At 40.0% G+C, this 19,604-nt stretch overlaps 1 protein-coding gene across 1 annotated transcript; it reads right to left on the reverse strand.

Annotated features, from left to right (window-relative positions):
* Window positions 1-6,107: 6,107 nt before the first annotated feature.
* On the reverse strand, window positions 6,108-18,595 carry ppp2r1bb (protein phosphatase 2, regulatory subunit A, beta b). The gene is made up of 15 exons (XM_044203808.1): window positions 18,412-18,595; window positions 17,633-17,723; window positions 17,319-17,419; window positions 16,572-16,804; window positions 16,223-16,370; window positions 15,939-16,094; window positions 14,638-14,752; window positions 14,423-14,493; window positions 12,609-12,743; window positions 10,405-10,578; window positions 10,152-10,212; window positions 8,502-8,656; window positions 8,133-8,275; window positions 7,915-8,006; window positions 6,108-7,786 (listed from the first exon to the last, which is right to left on the reverse strand). The coding sequence occupies exons 1-15, from the start codon at window positions 18,487-18,489 to the stop codon at window positions 7,770-7,772; spliced, it is 1,770 nt and encodes a 589-aa protein (XP_044059743.1). The 5' UTR covers window positions 18,490-18,595; the 3' UTR covers window positions 6,108-7,769.
* Window positions 18,596-19,604: the final 1,009 nt, after the last annotated feature.

Here is a 19,604-nt window from a genome sequence, read left to right on the forward strand (position 1 = left end):
CAAAATATTGTTGGTCTTTTCTTTTGTGTTTTGAGTCCCATCAGTGTGTGTGTCGTGACACTACTTTAAAATGTCTGTTTGTGTTTATCCTGGTTATTGAAACATGGCTACAGAGCTGACACTTAAGTATTTTCTACCACACACTCTGCTATCTTCTCCAATCGAATTGTCCTCTAACTACAAACTGCAGCCGTCTGATAGCACCCCAGGGTTGCACGTTGTAGGCGTGGGTTAATGACCTGGAAAAATGAATCACACCAAGTACTTCATATAAACTGTTGAGTCATAGCTGCAGCTGAAATCATTTCAACCAGAACTAAAGCTCCCGAGGTGGTCAGTCCAGCAGGAGCTACAAGACTGGTTCTGTTGCATCATTTAAATATTTATATTCTCTAATGCTGAAATGAAACTACCAACAAAAACGTGTTGATAATGGGTTAATGCTGTCACAGTTGTAGTCATAAATGTGTTACATATTTCTTGTCATGACCTTAAATGAAATTAACTATACAAGATATGACAGATTTGTAGTTCTCCAGTTCTCCAGTCACAACAAAAGAAGAAAAAAAAGTACCTGGATTTTATGGAAGTATTAAAAAGATAATATGTTTGCGTATCAGTAAATGACAGCGTACCTGGACAGAATTACCCTGAGGCAGTAAATTCTACCCATCTGGTCTGACTAATGGGTGAGAAGACAAAAGAAGAAAATGTACTAAAGCCTTTTCAAGTCAAACTGCATACACAAAACAATGATTCAGACACATCCAACCCTACCTTACCACAGGAGAGTTAACACCCAATTTAAATCACTGGAAAACACCAGGTTACCAGACAAATTGGATCTGACACCCAAAGAATGCCTCTCTCAAGTCAGATCACGTTAAAGGGTTGGCTCATCCAAATGACAGAAAAACACATTTTCTCACTCACCTCTAGTGGTACGTAGCCATGCAGACAGTTTTGGTTTTATTTGCCCAGCTTTTGAGATATGCATCTAAGATTTCTGCCATCACCCCAGTTGTGGCCAGATCAACCTGCTAGTGGGGCCGCGGGGCAAAATTGACCAGTTGGTTTTGTGGTGATTTGGTTAAACACAAATTTATTCTCACCGTGTAAAAAAAAAAACAACAAAAACAAGGCCCCTTTACAAGACTGGTAATAATGCAGGACCCACTTTGATCATTTCAGTTCTGCTTTAATTGAATTAATCAAATTAACTAACGGACACCACAATGAATATGAGGAACTCGACAGGCAATGCAGCCAACTGTTTGATAGTCCAGCCGTCACCCCAATACAATGGAGATTTATTTGTGCTGCTCGTAGCTTTAAAAAATACAATAAAGGGTTTGCATCAGTGTGCAGTCATCCAGTTTCATGGTTGTCTTTTTAACCTGTAACAATAAGTGTCAATCAACTTGTCACCAACAAATGCACCTAGTGGCTACCTCTGGTGTTTTTAGAACTGCCTTACTGAAAATGTCACAGGGCTACTGTACTTTCCCAAAAAAGATATTCCAAAAGTCCATCCACCAAAACAAAAAGCAGCAAATGAGCAGAAATCAGAGACAGATAACTAACAGCATGTACGAATAAAACCAGAAGTATCTGCATGGTCAATATCACTATAGGTAATTTGGGTGAACAGACCCTTTTACAGACAGGATTCTGTATGTAGACTGAACTGCACCTTTCTGTGATAAAAAGAATAACACTTCACTGAACACACAGCAACCAGACAACACACTTACACTCCACCTCTCTTGTGTACAACCAGATGTGAGCCACTGCAGCGTTTTGCAGAACTCTTTTATACTCAGTGCTAACAGGCAGGAGGAGGGACTGAATAATTCATCACCACTGATGAGCACCAAAGCCCTGACCAGTGGCTGAGATCACTGATCTGACATCACGTTTAGTGATCGCCTGTCAATATTTATTAAACTACATAAAACTCAAAAACCCTTTTCTGATAGTTAAGTGGAGGCTAAAAGGGGCCTGCCCTGAGTGGAGTTCTGATTGGTTGACCTCAGCTACACATCTGAGAGGAAGACTGCAGGATGCAGTCTGTAAATACACTACTAGACATACACAAAATATGCTACTAGAAAATGAAAGGACTTCTCAATGCTGTTTGAGAGCAGAGGTTTGTCCCTCTTCTGTGGAATGGATCATGTAGAGAGAACACATCAATCCAATCAGCCCACTCAGACAGAGAACAGCTAATCCCACTAATACACCACCAGAGGTGGGCGGGGGGTCAGGTTAATCTGTTCATGGAAACCAGGGTGTCACTTCTTTTCCTGGGATCAGACCATGTACACAACACACTGTTGGTACTGCTGATCCAAACTGATAAATCTGAAACATGGGATGGGTCACACTCAACCATGCCCGTATAAAAACTCCCCCTCGATACTGATCAGATTTCAGTCGACGTAGCCTCGCATTTTGCATCTGTTGCCTGTAATGCAAAGTTAATTTGACTCTGTGAAAAGAGCTGTGAGACAGTGGCTTTAAATGGGATGCACCCAGGAGCTCTGTTTGAAAAATAACAAAAATCTCCTTCTCCTTCCTGCTCAACACTTCCTGCTCTGGTATTTTTACACCCTATAATTCTATATTTGAAAAGCGTGACCTCACAGCAAATTTCCCTAAAAGACACCAGTATTTACCGGTTAAATGTAGTTATTTATAGTATGTATTCAGGGCCATTGTCTGCTATCGAGACCTTCGGCAGGCTGCCTGTCACAGACACTCTCACAGACAGAGAAAAGAAAGCTGATACGAAGACAGACAGCAGTAATCTTGTTTTTTTTTTCAAGAAAATATCACAATATCAGAGGCCTATTCACTCATCAGGCCAAAGTATACTGTAATGACATCAATGGTTGCCATGACAACAGGAGGAGGGTGGATGACAACATCCTACTGCGTCTTTCAGAGCAGATCACAGCACTGTTTCAGGATTAGAGCTGCACAAAAACCCCCACAAATGCTTGAGGGAAAAAAAACTTTTGTAACAAGCTGCACCTTTTCTGTGATATTTCCCGTGGAATACACAAAGAATAATTTAAAAACTGCAAAGCCCACTGCAGCAAACAGGCTTAGTAGTAAGTGAGTCTGACGTAACTGCTGAAGCTCAGGATTGCCAGTGGAACAAAGATTCAGCTCTTCATTGAAGGTCATACTGCACACATACGCACGTGTCCCCCATTATTCAGCTTCAGTCCCTCGTCTCTGAATACACGCGGAACACATGCTGGCCAGCAGATGGACAGAGTCAGAAATCCCAGTACAGATGACCCAGTAGTGCCTGGAAAAATCCGCTCCTGCAGGCTCTGGGCTGGACGTTACAGCCAAGCCAAGAGTCACACATTCTGCTTGAGCGATCATGTTTGTACAGTTTCTAAACTCCATGCTGATGGAAGATTACGGGGGGGGGGGGTCTGAAGTGACAAGGTGACTTAAGAAAAATGAGTGGGCCAACAATGCTCTTCTTCTCCCTGACTGATGTTTGTGATTTGTCACCCTGAGAGCATCTGACTTCACTATGTGTGTGTGTGTGTGTGTGTGTGCCGTGCTGTGTGGGGGCTTTGCCTGACTCCTTTCATTATAAATGACACAGTCCTGGGAGGCAGCTGCATTGACGTCAGGGCTCTCAGCACTGTCAAGGGCTCTGGCTGCTGAAAATCCCCCCAAATAACAGGATCTAAATAGAAAGAAATAGGTTGCCGCTGTTTCATTACTGCCTCATGAACTCCAGTGGATTTAGGGGGCGGATTAGCCCTCGCCCTCAAGTAATCGTGTTTTAATGAAGATTTTCAGTTGTAGGAAAAATTGCAATCAAGGCATTGCATGTTCCTCCTGCATCTAGATCACCAGCTTACAAAGATAACTCGTCATAGTATGGTATATGCGAGTATGTTTGTTATCAGTCCCAAAGGTTCCATCTACCATCAATCCTCCTCTTCCTTCGCACCATTGCTTGAAAAGCTCATCCTGTCTTGAAGCTGCTATATTCTAAATAGCTCTCAAGGTGGTCTCACTGTAGCAGAATGTGCTGACACACAGCAGCTTCACCAGCCTGTGCATTACAGTATATGTGCATAATGTGCCCTGGCGATGAGGTATACAGTCAAAGGGCTGGGTGGAGGATTGGGAGGGCACATGGCTCCGTGGAGGGCTGATGGGAGATTTGAGGAGATTAAAAAAGGAAGGTTGAGATTCTCATAAAGATCTCTGCAATGTGATTTATTGCCCTAATCCTCTTTGCTGATTGCTCATTTGGAATGAACAAAAACGATGGCGCATCTACTGCATATAGCAAACAACAAACTTCAGCTCAATTTGCAGTGTTTATATTGCTTAAAGACCCTGAAAAATTTGGTTTAAAAAAAGACGTAAACATTTTCTTCATACATTCAAACTACACTAGCTTCAGAAAGATAAATATTCTTCCTCAACCCAGCCCTTATTTTGCAGCGTTCCTCTCCCCAGCAGTAGTCAGGGTGAGGGGCAGGTGTCAGCTGCAGATCGTGCCTTGCTCTGCATGGTTCCCTGTGGCCAAAACAGCCTGAAGGGCCTGTGCTTTCATCTCCACAGCAGCTTCCTGCCAGGTTAGAGCTGACCAAATATGAGACCAGGAATATGTGAACCGAATCCCGCATTTTCTTGAATTGTTTACAGGCTGAGAAGCAGCACTTTATGTTTTAAGGGAATTGTTACAAAGTCCACAAAGAGTATTTACCATTCTTGGACTTCAGGTTTTACATAGCAAAGTCACAGAGGATATAATTAGGCATTTTTGGATACTGAACAACGTTATGGCCCTGCGGGCCCAAAAAACAAGCTTTTCTTGCATTGTAATAAACACTATGTTTGTTGAAAGCGCATCACCAGAAACACATCGTCCCTGTCGTGAAGCCTGGGCGCGGCATCATCCAGCTTTGGGAATGCTTCTCTGCAGCAGGCCCTGGAAGGCTTGTGAAGATTGAGGAGAAAACTAATGCCATAAGAGACTCAGAAATCCTTGAGGAAAACCTGCTGCCGTCTGCAAGAGAACTGACTGGGGAGATCTATTTTCCAGCAAGAAAACAAGGCCAAACATAAAGCCAAAGCTACACAAGAATGGCTTCAAAACTACAATGTTAGGTCCTAGAGTGTCTGAGGCAGAGGCCAGATCTCAAGCCAATCCAGAATTTTTGGCAGGACTTAAAAGATTGGTGTGCACTCATGGTCATCATGCAGCTTGACAAAGTTTGACTTTTGCAAAAAAGAATGGAATAAAATGTGTAAAGTGTTTGTGTTTTGTAGATATATTTGTACTTAATCATTCTGTAGAAAAGTAAATGGCAAAAACATATGGCTTCAATGCATTTACCTTTTACTCCTTAACTGACATTACAACTGCTTTCATTTCTTACTGTTTGTATGTCAGTGCAACTGCTTTCAGTCACTGAAAAAAATTGCAATTTCAGCTGCTTTCATCTTACTATTCAAATCTTTTCTTCAGATAATTTTGCCTTTTCTAGTTGTATTTGTACATAAACATCTTGTGGCAAAGTAATGGGCAAAAAAAGCATGGCTCATGGAGAACTTGGAAAATGTAAGTGTAAGTCTAGCTAACATTTGTACGTAATAATTTTATATAAAATATATTTCATGTTTGACTTGCAGTGATTTTAAAAAGGTATTAATTATGTTAGTTTTTTGCTAGTATTACGTTGGCCGTGGCATCTGGACTCTGCATGTTCACTATCTTTACATCAAGGAGATGTTATCCTTGACATTTTAATAGTCGTGTTTTGTTTCTCATGTCAAACTGAACTGTGAACTTAAAAATGATATGTAGTGATACATTTAAACTTTGACATTAAAAGCATCTTTCCTGTTTACATTGAATCTGTAGATTTTTATATAATGTGAATTCTGTTTATAGGCGCTTTATATTTCACTGGTAATTCACTAGTAAAACCATTATGAATTCTAATAGTGGCTGTTTTGATATAATTTCCTGTTGCTTGTCACCATGTAGCAAATCAGCAATTATAGTGACAAGAGGCCTTGATGTACTTGAGCAGTAACTAGTTATAAAAGCAGGCTTCACCGGGTCCTTTGTTACTTTATTCAGATCAAGATACAGTAGTACAGCATCCCAATTGTGAAGAGAATTCAAAATAAAAATAAAAGCACAGTCTTCGTAATACAGGACAATCAACAATCAAGGTTTATTCAAGAAAACAAAATGAGAGGGGGAGGGGGGAGGAGGGGAGAAACAGAGGGAGTAGTTCAGGGAAAGACAAAAGTTTCTTTTATGAACACAGACGATACATTTATTCAACCCGCCCATAACCACCCCAGCTCCCACCCAATAATAAAACATTATGCAGCCTTACGTACACATGCTCCATGCCCCCATCCCACTTTCTTTGAAAGCATGCACTTGTACTCCATCGTGTAGAGATTTTTAAGCAGGAATCCTTGGGTGGCCCTTCACATTCGCTGAACTTTTGCTTTTAAATCTCATGTACAGTGGAGGACTTTGCATGGATTTAAGGGAAAACTGGGTGGCTCTAGGACACAAGGAGTGCCATGGTTTTGTTAATCCCACGGCCCTTACAGCTGTAGTCAATTTAGTTTTACCATCCCATTAACGTCCTAGGAATAAAGCGTTCCTTACAGAAAACAACAACGTTGTCTCTAAAGAACAGGATAGGTGAAAACTGTTTACCCAGGCATACTAAAAAAAAAAACACCACCGCTTACCAAAGTCATTGGCACAAAGATTAAGAGCAATGCCGAGAAAATATTGCAGAAAATCACAACTGATTGCTACTTCCCACCCTAGCATATCAACAAACTCACTTAAGATTTGGAGGAGGGATAATTATGAACCACACTTTGAGCTGGGCCAAGGTAATTCATTTGTTTGGCCAATTCAATCAGTGTTGCTGCAGAGAACAAAGAGTGTAGTCTGGTAGATGGATTTGTGACAGGACACTATTTGAGATTGATTAGTACATGCAATCATTGAGAGTTCATCAGATTACATGCAGTAATGGACACCTTATTATTTCTTTGTTAGAGCTTTGTACAAAACAATCCTGTGAAGCATTTAGGAGACAACAGGTTTGGTCTGGTGGAAAAAAAGACAGCCTACTAGCATTGCACAGACCTTTCAATCACTTCTCTGGAGAGCCACCCCAGTGTCTCAGGGAAAAGAGCGCTATCAAAAGGCTGATTTGGAAGGAAGCGCAGCAAAATAAACAGCTTGTTGAACCATCTGCTGCTCAAAGTTTGTGTCTAGCATTGGGAGAAAAGTGCAGCAGCAGAGCGATCTAGCATGGCCCTAGGTGCTAGGTAGCAAACAGACATGTGGCATGCTGCAACGACTGTGGCTCAAGTACAACAGTGGCCAAAGATGTAAAAGGGAGGAATGTGAAAGGGGTTCTGATTAGCAATGCCTAGCTAGTACAGTAGCACATTATTCAGCATGCACCACTTAATGCAATTTCATCACACTTTGCCTTTGTTAAAGCACTCATTTACAGCAAAGAGAAAGGTTAACGAAGAAGTCTGTGCTATGCCTGGACTTGAACTACCATTAGACAGTAAACAAAAAGGAAAAAAGAAAAACAGATTAAACAATCGTTAACAGCTTTCTCTATACATTAACCAGTTGTTCCTGAACATCAATAAATATCATGTGAAAGTGTTTGCGTTGTTGTTTCGGGTGGTTGTCTGGTTTAGCCATGTTGGGTTGGTTATGCTAGGGCCAAAACTGTAAAAAGGAGAAAACAAAAATAAGTTGTTTTTTTTAAAACTACATTAAGTTTTGAACACATATCAAATATGATTTATGTCATTCAAAGTCTGTATACAATGATAGAAGAAGAGAGAAATGCTTACCACTGATAGCCTCCTGGGCAAAGTACTTGACATCCATGTCTGTGTCTGTGGCCAGCTTCTCCAGCACTGGCTTCACTTCTGCTTGAAGGGCACTTTGGGACAAAGACAGGATGAGAATTATAAAACAATTTGACAATTCTGGTTCTTGACTTTAGTGTGATAGCACATTTGTCACTGGAGAGACAAGATCTGATGCTGATATTACAAAGACAACATACTTGCTGTCAATGACGGGGCCGATCTTCTGAAGGGACTTGGCCACATTGAAGCGTACGTTGGCCACCTGGTCATTGGACATCTTGAGGACCACTGGTAGCATCTGTTTAGTGGTGATGTCCTGGCCACATGCCTCTGACAAAGCCTGAGACACATAATACAGTGGTCACCAAGGATGACAACAGTGAACAACATACAGATAATGGACAAATAAGTTTTGTTTTTATTTAAAAAGGAACCAATATAGTTTTAGACAGAAACTGATAAATACTACAGAAAATGTGTCCCATTATTGGGACATGAAACCCTTCAAAGTAACTCTAAGGACCTAAACATGAGTGAGCTTATAGGAGATAATGCCGTTGACTCACATTGATGCAGAATAGAGTAGTCATCCTGTGGAGGTAATTGGGGTCATTGGCCATGCCCAGCACTTTGGGCACGATGGTGTTCTGGGCCCACTCAGCTCCAAACTTCTCCACCAGCTTCATTAGGTTACATGTGGCCGCCTCACGGATGGCATAAACTAGAAAATTACAATGACAACGTTCTGTGTGAATGGTGTGCTCGAGTTTTGCCTCTTTCCACGTCTCCTTCATGCTGCTGTTTAGCAGCACCTGGATGTTACTCAATGTCCCCATATTCTTTATATGTATTTACAATTCATCTATAATTTTATCATCCTGATTGTCCACATTGTAATTTTACAATTTTGGCCATCTATTCCATTCCCTCCTCTGTTGCTCTTCCTGAGGTTTCTTCCCCCCGATTTCTGTAGTCTTGTCTTTCTTTGAAGGGCTTACGTAAGGGTGGCACAGCCCCTAACACCAGCCACAGCCAAAAACATACTCACATTCACGCACGCACACACACACACACACACACACACACGTACAGAAACTCACACCAGCAGCATTCCAATGATGTAACCCAGCTGGCCCTTTGTCCTCAACAGCGAGCGTGCGAGTAATTGGGAAAACTCAATGTGAAGAGAACATTATATACTCTGAGTGAAAAATGTATCTAAAAAGATAATGCTCTAGATTATAAATTGGAGCAGGGTGTATTTTTTAGCTCTATGGGTACACAGCTCTTCCAGCATTTGAATATGGGTGATGTCTCACATAACAGTTTAAACTGCTTGGTATACCTGCTCAGATATAACAAGGTTAAACTGAGTAGTTTAATACATTCAGAGAGGATACCAGAGTGCAACAGAGTAGCTTAACTATCCCATGGTGACAAACTGGCAACAACAAAACCCAGTGTACTACAAGATGTAGTTGTCTGTCCCTACAGTTATAGTATAATGTACATGAATTAAGAGAGAAAAGAGCCTCTTACTCACAGCCTTCTATTAGCATGTACATGATGGCAGAGAGCTGCAGATTGCCACATCTCACACCTCTACCTTAGCCCCCTCACTCCCACCCTTCTATGCTTTGTTTGGTTAATAATATAGTATCAGAAGAGACCTGTCTGCCGAATGGCCAGGCTCAGGTGAGTAAGAGCAGTGATATTTGGAAAACTAAAGACAGGCGACATAGTCAAAGAAATCCGGAGTGTAATGCAACATTGCCGAATTGTGTAATAGAAGATGAGCTTTTGTAGCAGGACTTGTATGAGAGATTGTTCAAAAAAAGGGCCAGTGCATTACTAAGAAGTCACAGGCTTCTGCAGGGTACCAAGGGCCTTAGCAAGTAAAATGATCACAACTGGAAAATGTGGGAACAAGGGATTTGGGGGTACTTCCCCAGGTTGTTGGTTTGGGAATTTTGTGATTTTTTTTTTAGATGTTATGATGTTGTAAGTATGAAAATAAAACTAGAAATCAAGGACAACATTTGGGATTAAATCTGTATTCGTAGAACAACAAGATAAAGGAAAGTTAAGCATCTCTGTTTAAGCTTATAAATAAAAAATGTTTTGTGGCATGACAGTGTATATGCATTTTATGAGTTCAATTTGTTAATATCTGACATAAGTCCTTGGAAAAATTTAACCCATAAGGAGTGCCTTACCGTGGTCAATAAGCCAGGCCATACAAAGGGTGTTGAGCTTCTCGTCAAAAAATTCCACTCCCTGGGGAAACATGGACACAGTGTAATTAGAGCGCTTTCCTGGATGTCTACAATCAAATCAGACCTGACAAAGCTGGTTTGTTTTGTCTTCACATTGCTAATATTTCTGGTTCTATGCATGGCACTAATTAGAAAGACCTTTAAAACATATTTTACATGGGTTTCAGCTGTGTTCCTAGACTCAATGACTCACCAGCTGTCCTGCCAACAGGGGCATGTACTCTATGATGGCGAGGCGGACCCTCCACTTTGCATCCTCTGCCAGCTCCACAATGGCCGGCAGCAGTGACTGTGAGAGCTGACGGATGCCAATCACCTCGTTCACACAGTCTAGGTTGGAGATGATGTTTAGACGCACCTCGGGGCACTGTGACAGAAAAATTATTAAGATGAATAAGTTAAACTTATGGCAGCACACCTTCATCCCAACAAAGTATTCAGATATTAGATAAATCACATTTATTTCATAAACCAGATGTAATTTATTTTATTTTAATTTAAAGTAAAATAAACCTTTTTAGCTTTATATTGAAGCACTTTTCCCCCTCTCTTTTTTTCCTTTTTTTTGTTTTAACTCTCTCCAAAGTGCAAATTTCTTGGCTTGGGCCAAGCCACTTTAGTCACTCTAAACAAAATAGACGTTTGTGTAGAATAACGTAACCCAGGTTAATATCCAAGAGCCTTAAATGGAGACCTGTTTTAGTTCGAATTTGGACAGGGTATTAACAACTGGAACAGCTAAACAAAACTTCCACATATTCCAAAAACCAGAAGCACTAAACTCCACAATGATTTGACACTCAGTCAGGCTTGTAACTATGTGGGAAAAGAGCAGCAGCCAAATAAGGCACAGTGACAGTTTGAAATAACTCAGCTCTTGAATGAATGACATGTTTGCAAAACGTTCTCCATCTTGCTCCCTCTAAAACTGTCCTCAGATAGATGCACCTTGAATTATTGAAATTTGGAAGTCAAAGCTGTCAGTTTTGACTAATCTAATTAGACACTCTTGGTCTTGTGTTTGTGCTGTGAGGAAATTGGGCCATCTTTAAATAACTAAGGAGTTGAAGAGCTGACAGCCTCAGGCCTTCCAAAACATTTATATACCTTTTTGTAAACCTGCCAAACTCATGTCTGATCTCAATATGCAAATTAAAAGTATGCATGGGACATGATGCAACAGAGCTATCATCGTTCTAGATTAACCTGTTACGTTAGAGGAAGAATGCACAAGGACCTTCATCAGCTAAAACCCAGCCCATTGTAACTTTATGTAGACTCAAAACACATTGCTCTATAATTTGTTACTGTAAAGCACAAAATACACTGCTACTGCAGCACCACGTGTCAAGTGCCGCCCCTAGTACCAATAGGAAGCACACACAGCTAAACTAGTCTCTCCTCATCCATTGTTCTACACACGAGAGACAGCGACAGCAAGAGGTGGGGAGAGGAAGTCCAGCTGCCACGGGAGCAGAGGAGAAGAGCTGCTACGGGAGCCGGGATGTACAAGCAGGGAGCGACTGGAGTTTTTTTTTCTTTTTTTTTCCCTTGCAGATACAGGCACAAGTGAAATAGTTAAAACTACAGTGAAAAGCAAGCAACAAACTAGTAAATAATGTCTGTAGTTGGGCCAACATTGTATTGAAGTACAAAACAGCCTTTTCTATGGGGGAAAAATGCGTTTTTCCAGGGGCGGCTCGGCTGGAAATAGGACAGTGGCGTGAAGTGTCACGGAGTGGCGTGTTGACGCACGCCTATGTGGGGTTGTACATAGAAAAAAATAGGGACGGCTTTTTTGACAGTGGCAGTGTATATTGGCCTTCACAGCTCCAGAAACAAATCATTTTAAAAGTATGTAATATTGACAATCACAAAAACAACTGAAATGCAGCGCAGACAGACTGATGAAAGGATGTGTCCAATTTCATTACAAATCTAAGTGCTACATGAACAGCTGGAACTGTAACCTTGCTCAACCTACTTTAACCTATAAATACCTACATTTTACTACTTAATACTGTACATACAATCAAAATACATCAAGCAATAACTTAACTAGTTGCACTGTATCCAACTTTTCATTATGCCTCCCTCTACACAGCAATTCAGTCTTCTAATTGTAAGGTCTCTGTCTGGCTGCCAACTACATGAATCATCCTCCTACTCAGCCAGGTGGCAGCCAGGTACATCTGGTGGCTGTGGCTAAGTTGCTTTACCCTGTCTCAGAGATGCTGACCACTGAAGGCCAAAGAAGTTGGTCAAACTCAGACGCTTCACAGGAAGCTTTTTTGTGAATGTTACCAAACTAAGCACTGCCATGAGGATTTCCAAAGCCAGCTGTGTAAAATATAGAAGAAATTGGGGCCCACGATTACAAGTTTGTATTTCCTTTACCTCGTCCTTGAGCTGAGCCAGGAAGAGAGGCAGTAAGTGCTCTATTGTGTTGTCCTTGCCCAGGATGGTCGAAAGACCCATAATGACTGAGGCCAGGGCGGACTTCACATGCTGGTTGGTGTCTGAAACAAGTTCCTGGTCAGGGACAAGACACACAGGAGACAGAGAGAGATTAGCACAAACAAATAGTTAAGACAAAGTACGTAAATAAAAATCAAGAGTACTGCTATGGGTCATATTCACAACACACTACAGAGAGGGAGGATATAATCAACTTGGGTGTAAATACACAGCAAAGTGGACTTAATACTAGTGCAGACAAACATTGTAGTTAACTACTGTAGGTGGAATCTCTATGACGTAGACAAAATCAGAAATGGCATAATACAAACAAGGGGCACAGAAATTGCCAGTCATGTTCACTGATTTTATTAAACATAACTGATCAGACCAATATCACATGGAAGCTTGTAGTAGAAATTAAGTACTAATATATTGTAGCACTTTGAGGAAATCAACATCAATTCTGCCACAATATACAAATTCATTAGCTTAATCTAAGCGGATCACCTACCCTGTAGCGGAACCTATGCTACGAGTCATATGTTCTTGAGTTATCATCATATGACTTTTTACAGTTTTCTAAGGTTGTGTGTCAGTTTGTTGCTACCTGTGTAGCTTTGTTACACTGTTGATATGTTGGCAGGATAAGCAGAATAATCCATTATGACAATGATCTGTATTTTTTACAAACAATAGTCCATAGATCCAGGAATTTCACTGCAGGTCTATCGGTACTGCCACTACCATTAGTCAACAATAATTAAAAAAACAAAACAAACAAACAAAAAAAAAAACACAAAATAAAACAATTGGCAATGATAAGAATTTTTAAAAATCAGTAGCATTATGACTGAACTTATTGTTGAACAAACCAAAAAAACAAAACACAATAGTGCCACCTGCTGTTCAAAATCTGACCAACAATGGCATGAAGACAATGTCTTACTCTGACTTTTGCAACCGCCCCACAAAACGTGCACCCTTAATAGACATTTATGGTTATCATTGGATATCTAAAGGTCTGCTGTCTCTACAGGTTGTAGTTAAACCATTTCTCCTTTTCTTTTTTTAAAGTGTGTGTGTGCAATCTAGAGCAGTAAAAATATTCCTATTCTTAAAAAGTCACCAATCTGTTGTTTCAGCCAAGATCTTGTTGGGATTTTTGTCTACACCTTGGTTCTTATTTTCATAGTTTTGGCCATTTTTAACATTTTATTCATCAACTGCTGAGATATGGGGAGGATCTGGGGCTAAATGAAATGTGAAAGTTAATCAAAACTGTGTTGTAAATGCACATTCAATTTTACAGAGCAGTTTTCTGGTTACACTTTAACTTACTGACCTTGCTGTCATGAGCACATTGTTTTTATATGCAACTGACAATTGTATAATAGATGTGTTGGTGTACACACATTCAGTTTCATATCTATACGAGTGGTTCACATAATGCTGTTAAAACCACTTCTGTTGCTTGCCCAATTGGACTAATCAACACACTTGAGATATCAGCAATCGAGCTGGTAAATAAAATATTATCAAAAAGGAGTAATGGCCAACATTTCAAAAAATAAGTTTTCATTTAAGCGGACGTCACAACACCACATTTGCATAAACGCTTTGGGGAAGACTATAAAAAGATAAGCCTCTAGTCCTTTTCCACGCTTAACTCAGAGCAAATCAAAGTATTTTTTGTTAAACAGAAGCACCAAAGAAATATCACAATGTGGCAGACAGAAAAGTTTATTTTTTACCTTGACGCAGGGCAGAATGTGAGTCATGATGATTTGCTCACGACTGTCCTCTGGGAGGTTCTCACAGAATTCTAACGAAAGGAATAAGAGTACACGGTCAATGAAATACGGAACAAAATGGACAAGAACTTCGAACAAGTTAAGTTTTCAGCAAGTCTTCCTCAGGCATTAAGGCTTTAATTAATGAATAAATTACTGTGTATTCGTGTACTGACCTTTGACTTTGTTGGCTGCAGCAGCACGGACCTCAGCTTCACAGTCCTTCAAAAGATTCTGGAAAGCTGGGACCAGATCATTCTTGGTGATCTCTGGCCCTACTGCTTTCTGGAGCTACATTCAGAGAGAAATCAACATGTCTCAATATGCAAATAAGCATGTGGGGAAAACATCAATACAAAGAAAAAACCCCCACACATTATGAATTTTAGTGTAGAATCAAGTATAAAAGGGTGTATTGAAAAATATATAACAGGTGACATCAGAACTATGATGACCAAAGTAATGTCTAATGTCAATTTTTACACCCAATCATTTGACGTACAATGTGTTTAAGATTTTAGTTCAGATTTTAAAAAAAAAGGAATACTGACACTGTTGACTGGGGGTGGATGTGTGTGTGTTGTTGCCAGTGGGGTCAATAATAAAATTAAATTTTATATATATAAAAAACATTTCTACCAGACGGGAAGCTTTTTTTTTTTTTTTTTTTTTTTTTATTTTTCAAAGTGGGTGAAAATTGGCTCTAATAATAAGCACGCACAGAAAGATCTGCTAATAACCCAGTTACGGCTTCCCATGCAAAGGTCATGAATGCATTACAACAGCGTGGTTAAGCATTCTGAGTAAGAGAAACCCAGTTGAGGGTGCTCTACGCCAACATTAACTGGGTTACTGTATCATCAAGATCTTGCAGCGATCAGTCAGAACCCAGTGCCTGTTTGTCAAGACATAGCTCACATTTTGACTCTATTCATAAGAGTCTACAAATGAAGTTTCACACACATTATTTCTAATACATTGAATTACATTACATACAATTTCTACCAAAAAAGTTAAATGCCAGTTTTAGTTTAGTTTCTCCCACGCCTACTGAAAAGAACATGTGCAACAGCAAAACCACACAAATTTAAATAACAAAACTAAAAACAGTGAAATGTGAAACAGTGAATTTGCCAAAGTTGAAGCACCAGTACTCTGGAACTACTTGCTGCAGCAAGACACAGGCTCGAACATTATCTAAGTCGAAATGGGGAAATATTTGAAGTGCTGCAAAGCATCCATTTTCATCAATCTTTAAAACATGCATTGATATTAAAGAATTCTTCAGCTGTCTTTTTCTTGCATTGTATGAAAAATATGATTCATGGCATTAAGCCTTGTTTGAAATGAGCAGACGTCAATACTGATTGAGCTTAATGGTTCTTAGGAACTCAACAACTTGAATATGACTTATTTTTTGGCAATTATACATTTAACCAGGATGACAGCGGGGGAGTTCAAGAAGTTGTCTGCTTACCTCAGAGAACTTGTCAGCCACCATGTAGCGGACCCTCCAAGATTTGTCTTCTGCAGCCTGACGCAGGGTTGGCATCACCAGGGTCTCCAGGTCCTCCTGAGGCAGCAGAGTGGCAATGCTGACACAAGCCTCCACTGCAAGCAGCCGCACTGAGTCCTGATGGAGAAAGGTAATGGGATCAGTTTGGCCATCCCTTTTCACAGCCAAAAAGACTTAGAAGGGATTGCAGAACACAGAGTACAACAGCAGTTTAGGTTGAGAAGAAGTAAGACAAGTGCTTATACCTGCTCATCAGAGGCCAGAGCAGTGAAGAGGGAAATTATGTCACTTTTTACATAATCCAGCTCGAGGACTTTGGCAAACTCCCCCAGTTTAGATGCTGCAGCACGACGCACCATGGGAGTGTCATCTGAGCACAAGGTGCGAAAATGCCTAGCGATAAACAAAAACAGACATTTTATCAGAGAAACAAAACTGACTGCAGACCCAAACCTGGTTAGAAGCCCAAAGCAACCACCTCAGGTCTACATTAAATTACACGCCTAATGTCATGTCATACATAATGTTCATAAATGCAAGTAAGGATTTAGAGCACTCTATAAAAGGGTTTCCCTTTGTTAAGAAGTCACTTACTGGCGGATCTCAGCCTTGACAGTGCTGGAGACACGGGGATAACAAACACTAAAGAGGCCGCAGGCAGATGTGCGAGAAGTGAACCAGTCACCACTGGCCAGCCGCTTGACCAAAGGCTCAAAATGGACCTCCAGGTCAACTGGAGAATGCTCCTGAGAGATCTTCCGCAGGGACTCCACAGCTTTATCTCTGACTACTGTCTCCTCCACTGTAGCAAGGCTCTCCAGAGGAGGCTGTGTAAAAACAACAAGACATTATGAGGATGTGTATGTAGTTTTTTTTAATACTTCAAATGTATGTAAAGGCAAAGGACAATATCAAATACACTTATATTTTACACTCTTAATAGGTAATGTTATAATATTTGGGGTTTAGGTAATCTAAAAAAGGCAGAGATTGTGGTCTGTATAAGCAGGAAACCTTAATGTCTATGTAAATCCAAATAGGCAAGGGTTTTCACAGTTTATGTCACTCAGCTAGAAAGTCAAGTAACTTCAGGAATTTCCATAACTTAAAAATAATAATGCAACCTTTATTATTTATTTAAATCAACAAATTCCCAAGACCAAACCCATCATAAAAACTCTTATCAGCCAATAACTATTAAAAACTCTGTATCCACTTACATATTCATTATTTACAATGGATATGGCAGTACATTTTGTTGACAACATGGACATCTCAAATTACTTCTAAGGTTTTCTGTCTCATATGCGTATATTTAAATTCAACTCTCCAGTGGCTTACCAAGAGACAGTGGACGTACTCTGGCCCTCCCACCAACATAGTGAAATTGCCAAGCTGCTCAGCCAAGGCCAAGAGCACCTCATCTTCATCATAGATGGTGTCTAAGGGATGACAGAAAGACTTGTGATAAACTTATGAGCATATATATTAAGGTCTGAAAATCTAACACCATAACTGACAGTTAGCTGAATGGTTTAAAGTACAACACATTCAGCATTTCTCCATGTGAAAACCGTTTGACAATAACATTGAAGTCATAGTTGTTGTGTCAGACATGAGGTTATTTTAACGGGTAAGGTGATTGATTTTATTACCTGTGAGGAAAGGAAGGAGTTCAGTGCGAGTCCTCTCAACACCAAGGGCCAGAGCAATAGTGGATAGCTTCTTGATGCTGTTCAGTCGTAACTATACACAAAATGGACATGTTAGTGAAGCGTTCACAATAAAGTGTGAGCACATTTAATAACCAGTGTCGACGAGTAACGTTAAGCCTCTCTATACCTAGAAAAGTATTTTCTATTTACTATATTGGCTACGGTCCGCGTCGTCGCAAAAACTAGCTAACGTTAACCAGCGTTTCAAAAGGCGATTAACTAAATTAGAATTAAAGAAATGCTAGCTTAACGTTTATTGACAAGGAATAAACAAGCTAACAACCGTAAGTTATTACCAACTGCGGCCTTCAACGTCCTGCTGTTGTGATTGCTAACTTTAACGTCAATTAGCTAGCATACTGCTGGCCACCAGCTATACGATGTTACCGCTAGCGGCTAAACCAGTGACCTGGCTGGCTTGTCGTAACCAATTAATTAGATTACCTTTTCATTTCAGTTGATATACCGACGGAAATTTAAATTAACTATTACTCCAGATTAACAATTAACGTCGTAAACCATGACAGCAAGCCAGCTAGATTGGCAAGGCAGGGTGCGCCCGGCAGAAAATTCCTGATAGGCCTTGGCCGGGAACGTAAGCTAGCATATGTGCTAGTTAGCTAGCTAGTAATCAGATGCCCGACTGAGAAAATACGTTATAATGGCTCATTTCACTGTGCAATATAAATGAGTATTAAAGTCGAAAATAGTGTTACTACCTGAACATCCTCATTTCGTAGCTCATCAATGAGAACGGCGATAGGGTAGAGAGAGTCATCTCCATCAGCTCCTGCCATTTTGGATACTGTTGCAGTTGCCGAATGGCGCTGTTGTGCTGCACTACGGGGTTTCTGCCAGAGAACAGCGGCTGCAGGGCCCTCCCTCTTCCGCTGCTGTTGCTGCTGCCTTCAAGAAACCGCCGAGAAAACCGCCACGGGACAACCCTCATTTAATAGGCTACACCATTAAAAATCAAACAAAACAAAATGAAATACTTTATGAAAAACAAAATTACTTGAACAAACAAAACGTAGAAGTAAAAGTAAAGCAAATTCTTATCAACAGCCAATGTCATGAATTTCAAAATAAAGTTCGTATTTTACCATTAAATATTTACACCAAAAGTAGGCCTTAAAGTTTATATACATTTTTGTATTCGATAACTAAACCGAAAGTCAGACGAAAGTTTGACCCCATTCGTTCCATTAAGATATACAGAAAAATAACATTATTATTATTATTATTATTAGTAGTAGTAGTAGTAGTAGTAGTAGTAGTATTGGTACTAGTAGGCCTAGTAGTAGTCGTAGTAGTATAGATATTAAGGGAGATAGAGAAAGATTTTACTACAATGCCTTCTTGATGTTTGGCTTAGCCTAAATGATTAGAATATTTGTAATTAATAAAATTATTAAAAATTTAAATACAGTGTACAGTGTATATAATTTACTGGACATAACTGACTCTAGCTTTATTGTAATTACAGTAGGCTACATGATTGTACAATAAAAAGCAGTAATAGCCCCTACATGCTACACACACAGAAAATGTGTAAATAAGACAAATAAATTAAACTAAAACAGAATATGTGTGTGTGCCAAAAGTCTGGCCATTACAATATCAAGTTGGTAACAAAGTACAACAGAAATCAGTAGGATTTCTTTCTTAAAATGTTTTCACTCATTCATGAAGACTAAGAACAGTGGTCTGGCATTAATAAGATTAATCTACATCTGTGGACAAATTGTCAAAATCAAGCTATTATACATAATTTCCCTTTTTATCTTGCATTATAACTCTAAGATCTTTGGCATTCCAGTATTTTGAAGCCTAGCAAAGTGAGAATTACCTAACATCCATATATGTTCGAGGCGCACCCTGGAACTAGTATACGAGTATTCGATTTATACCA

Source organism: Siniperca chuatsi, linkage group LG7, assembly GCF_020085105.1.
Source record: "Siniperca chuatsi isolate FFG_IHB_CAS linkage group LG7, ASM2008510v1, whole genome shotgun sequence".
Classification (NCBI taxonomy): Eukaryota; Metazoa; Chordata; class Actinopteri; order Centrarchiformes; family Sinipercidae; genus Siniperca; species Siniperca chuatsi.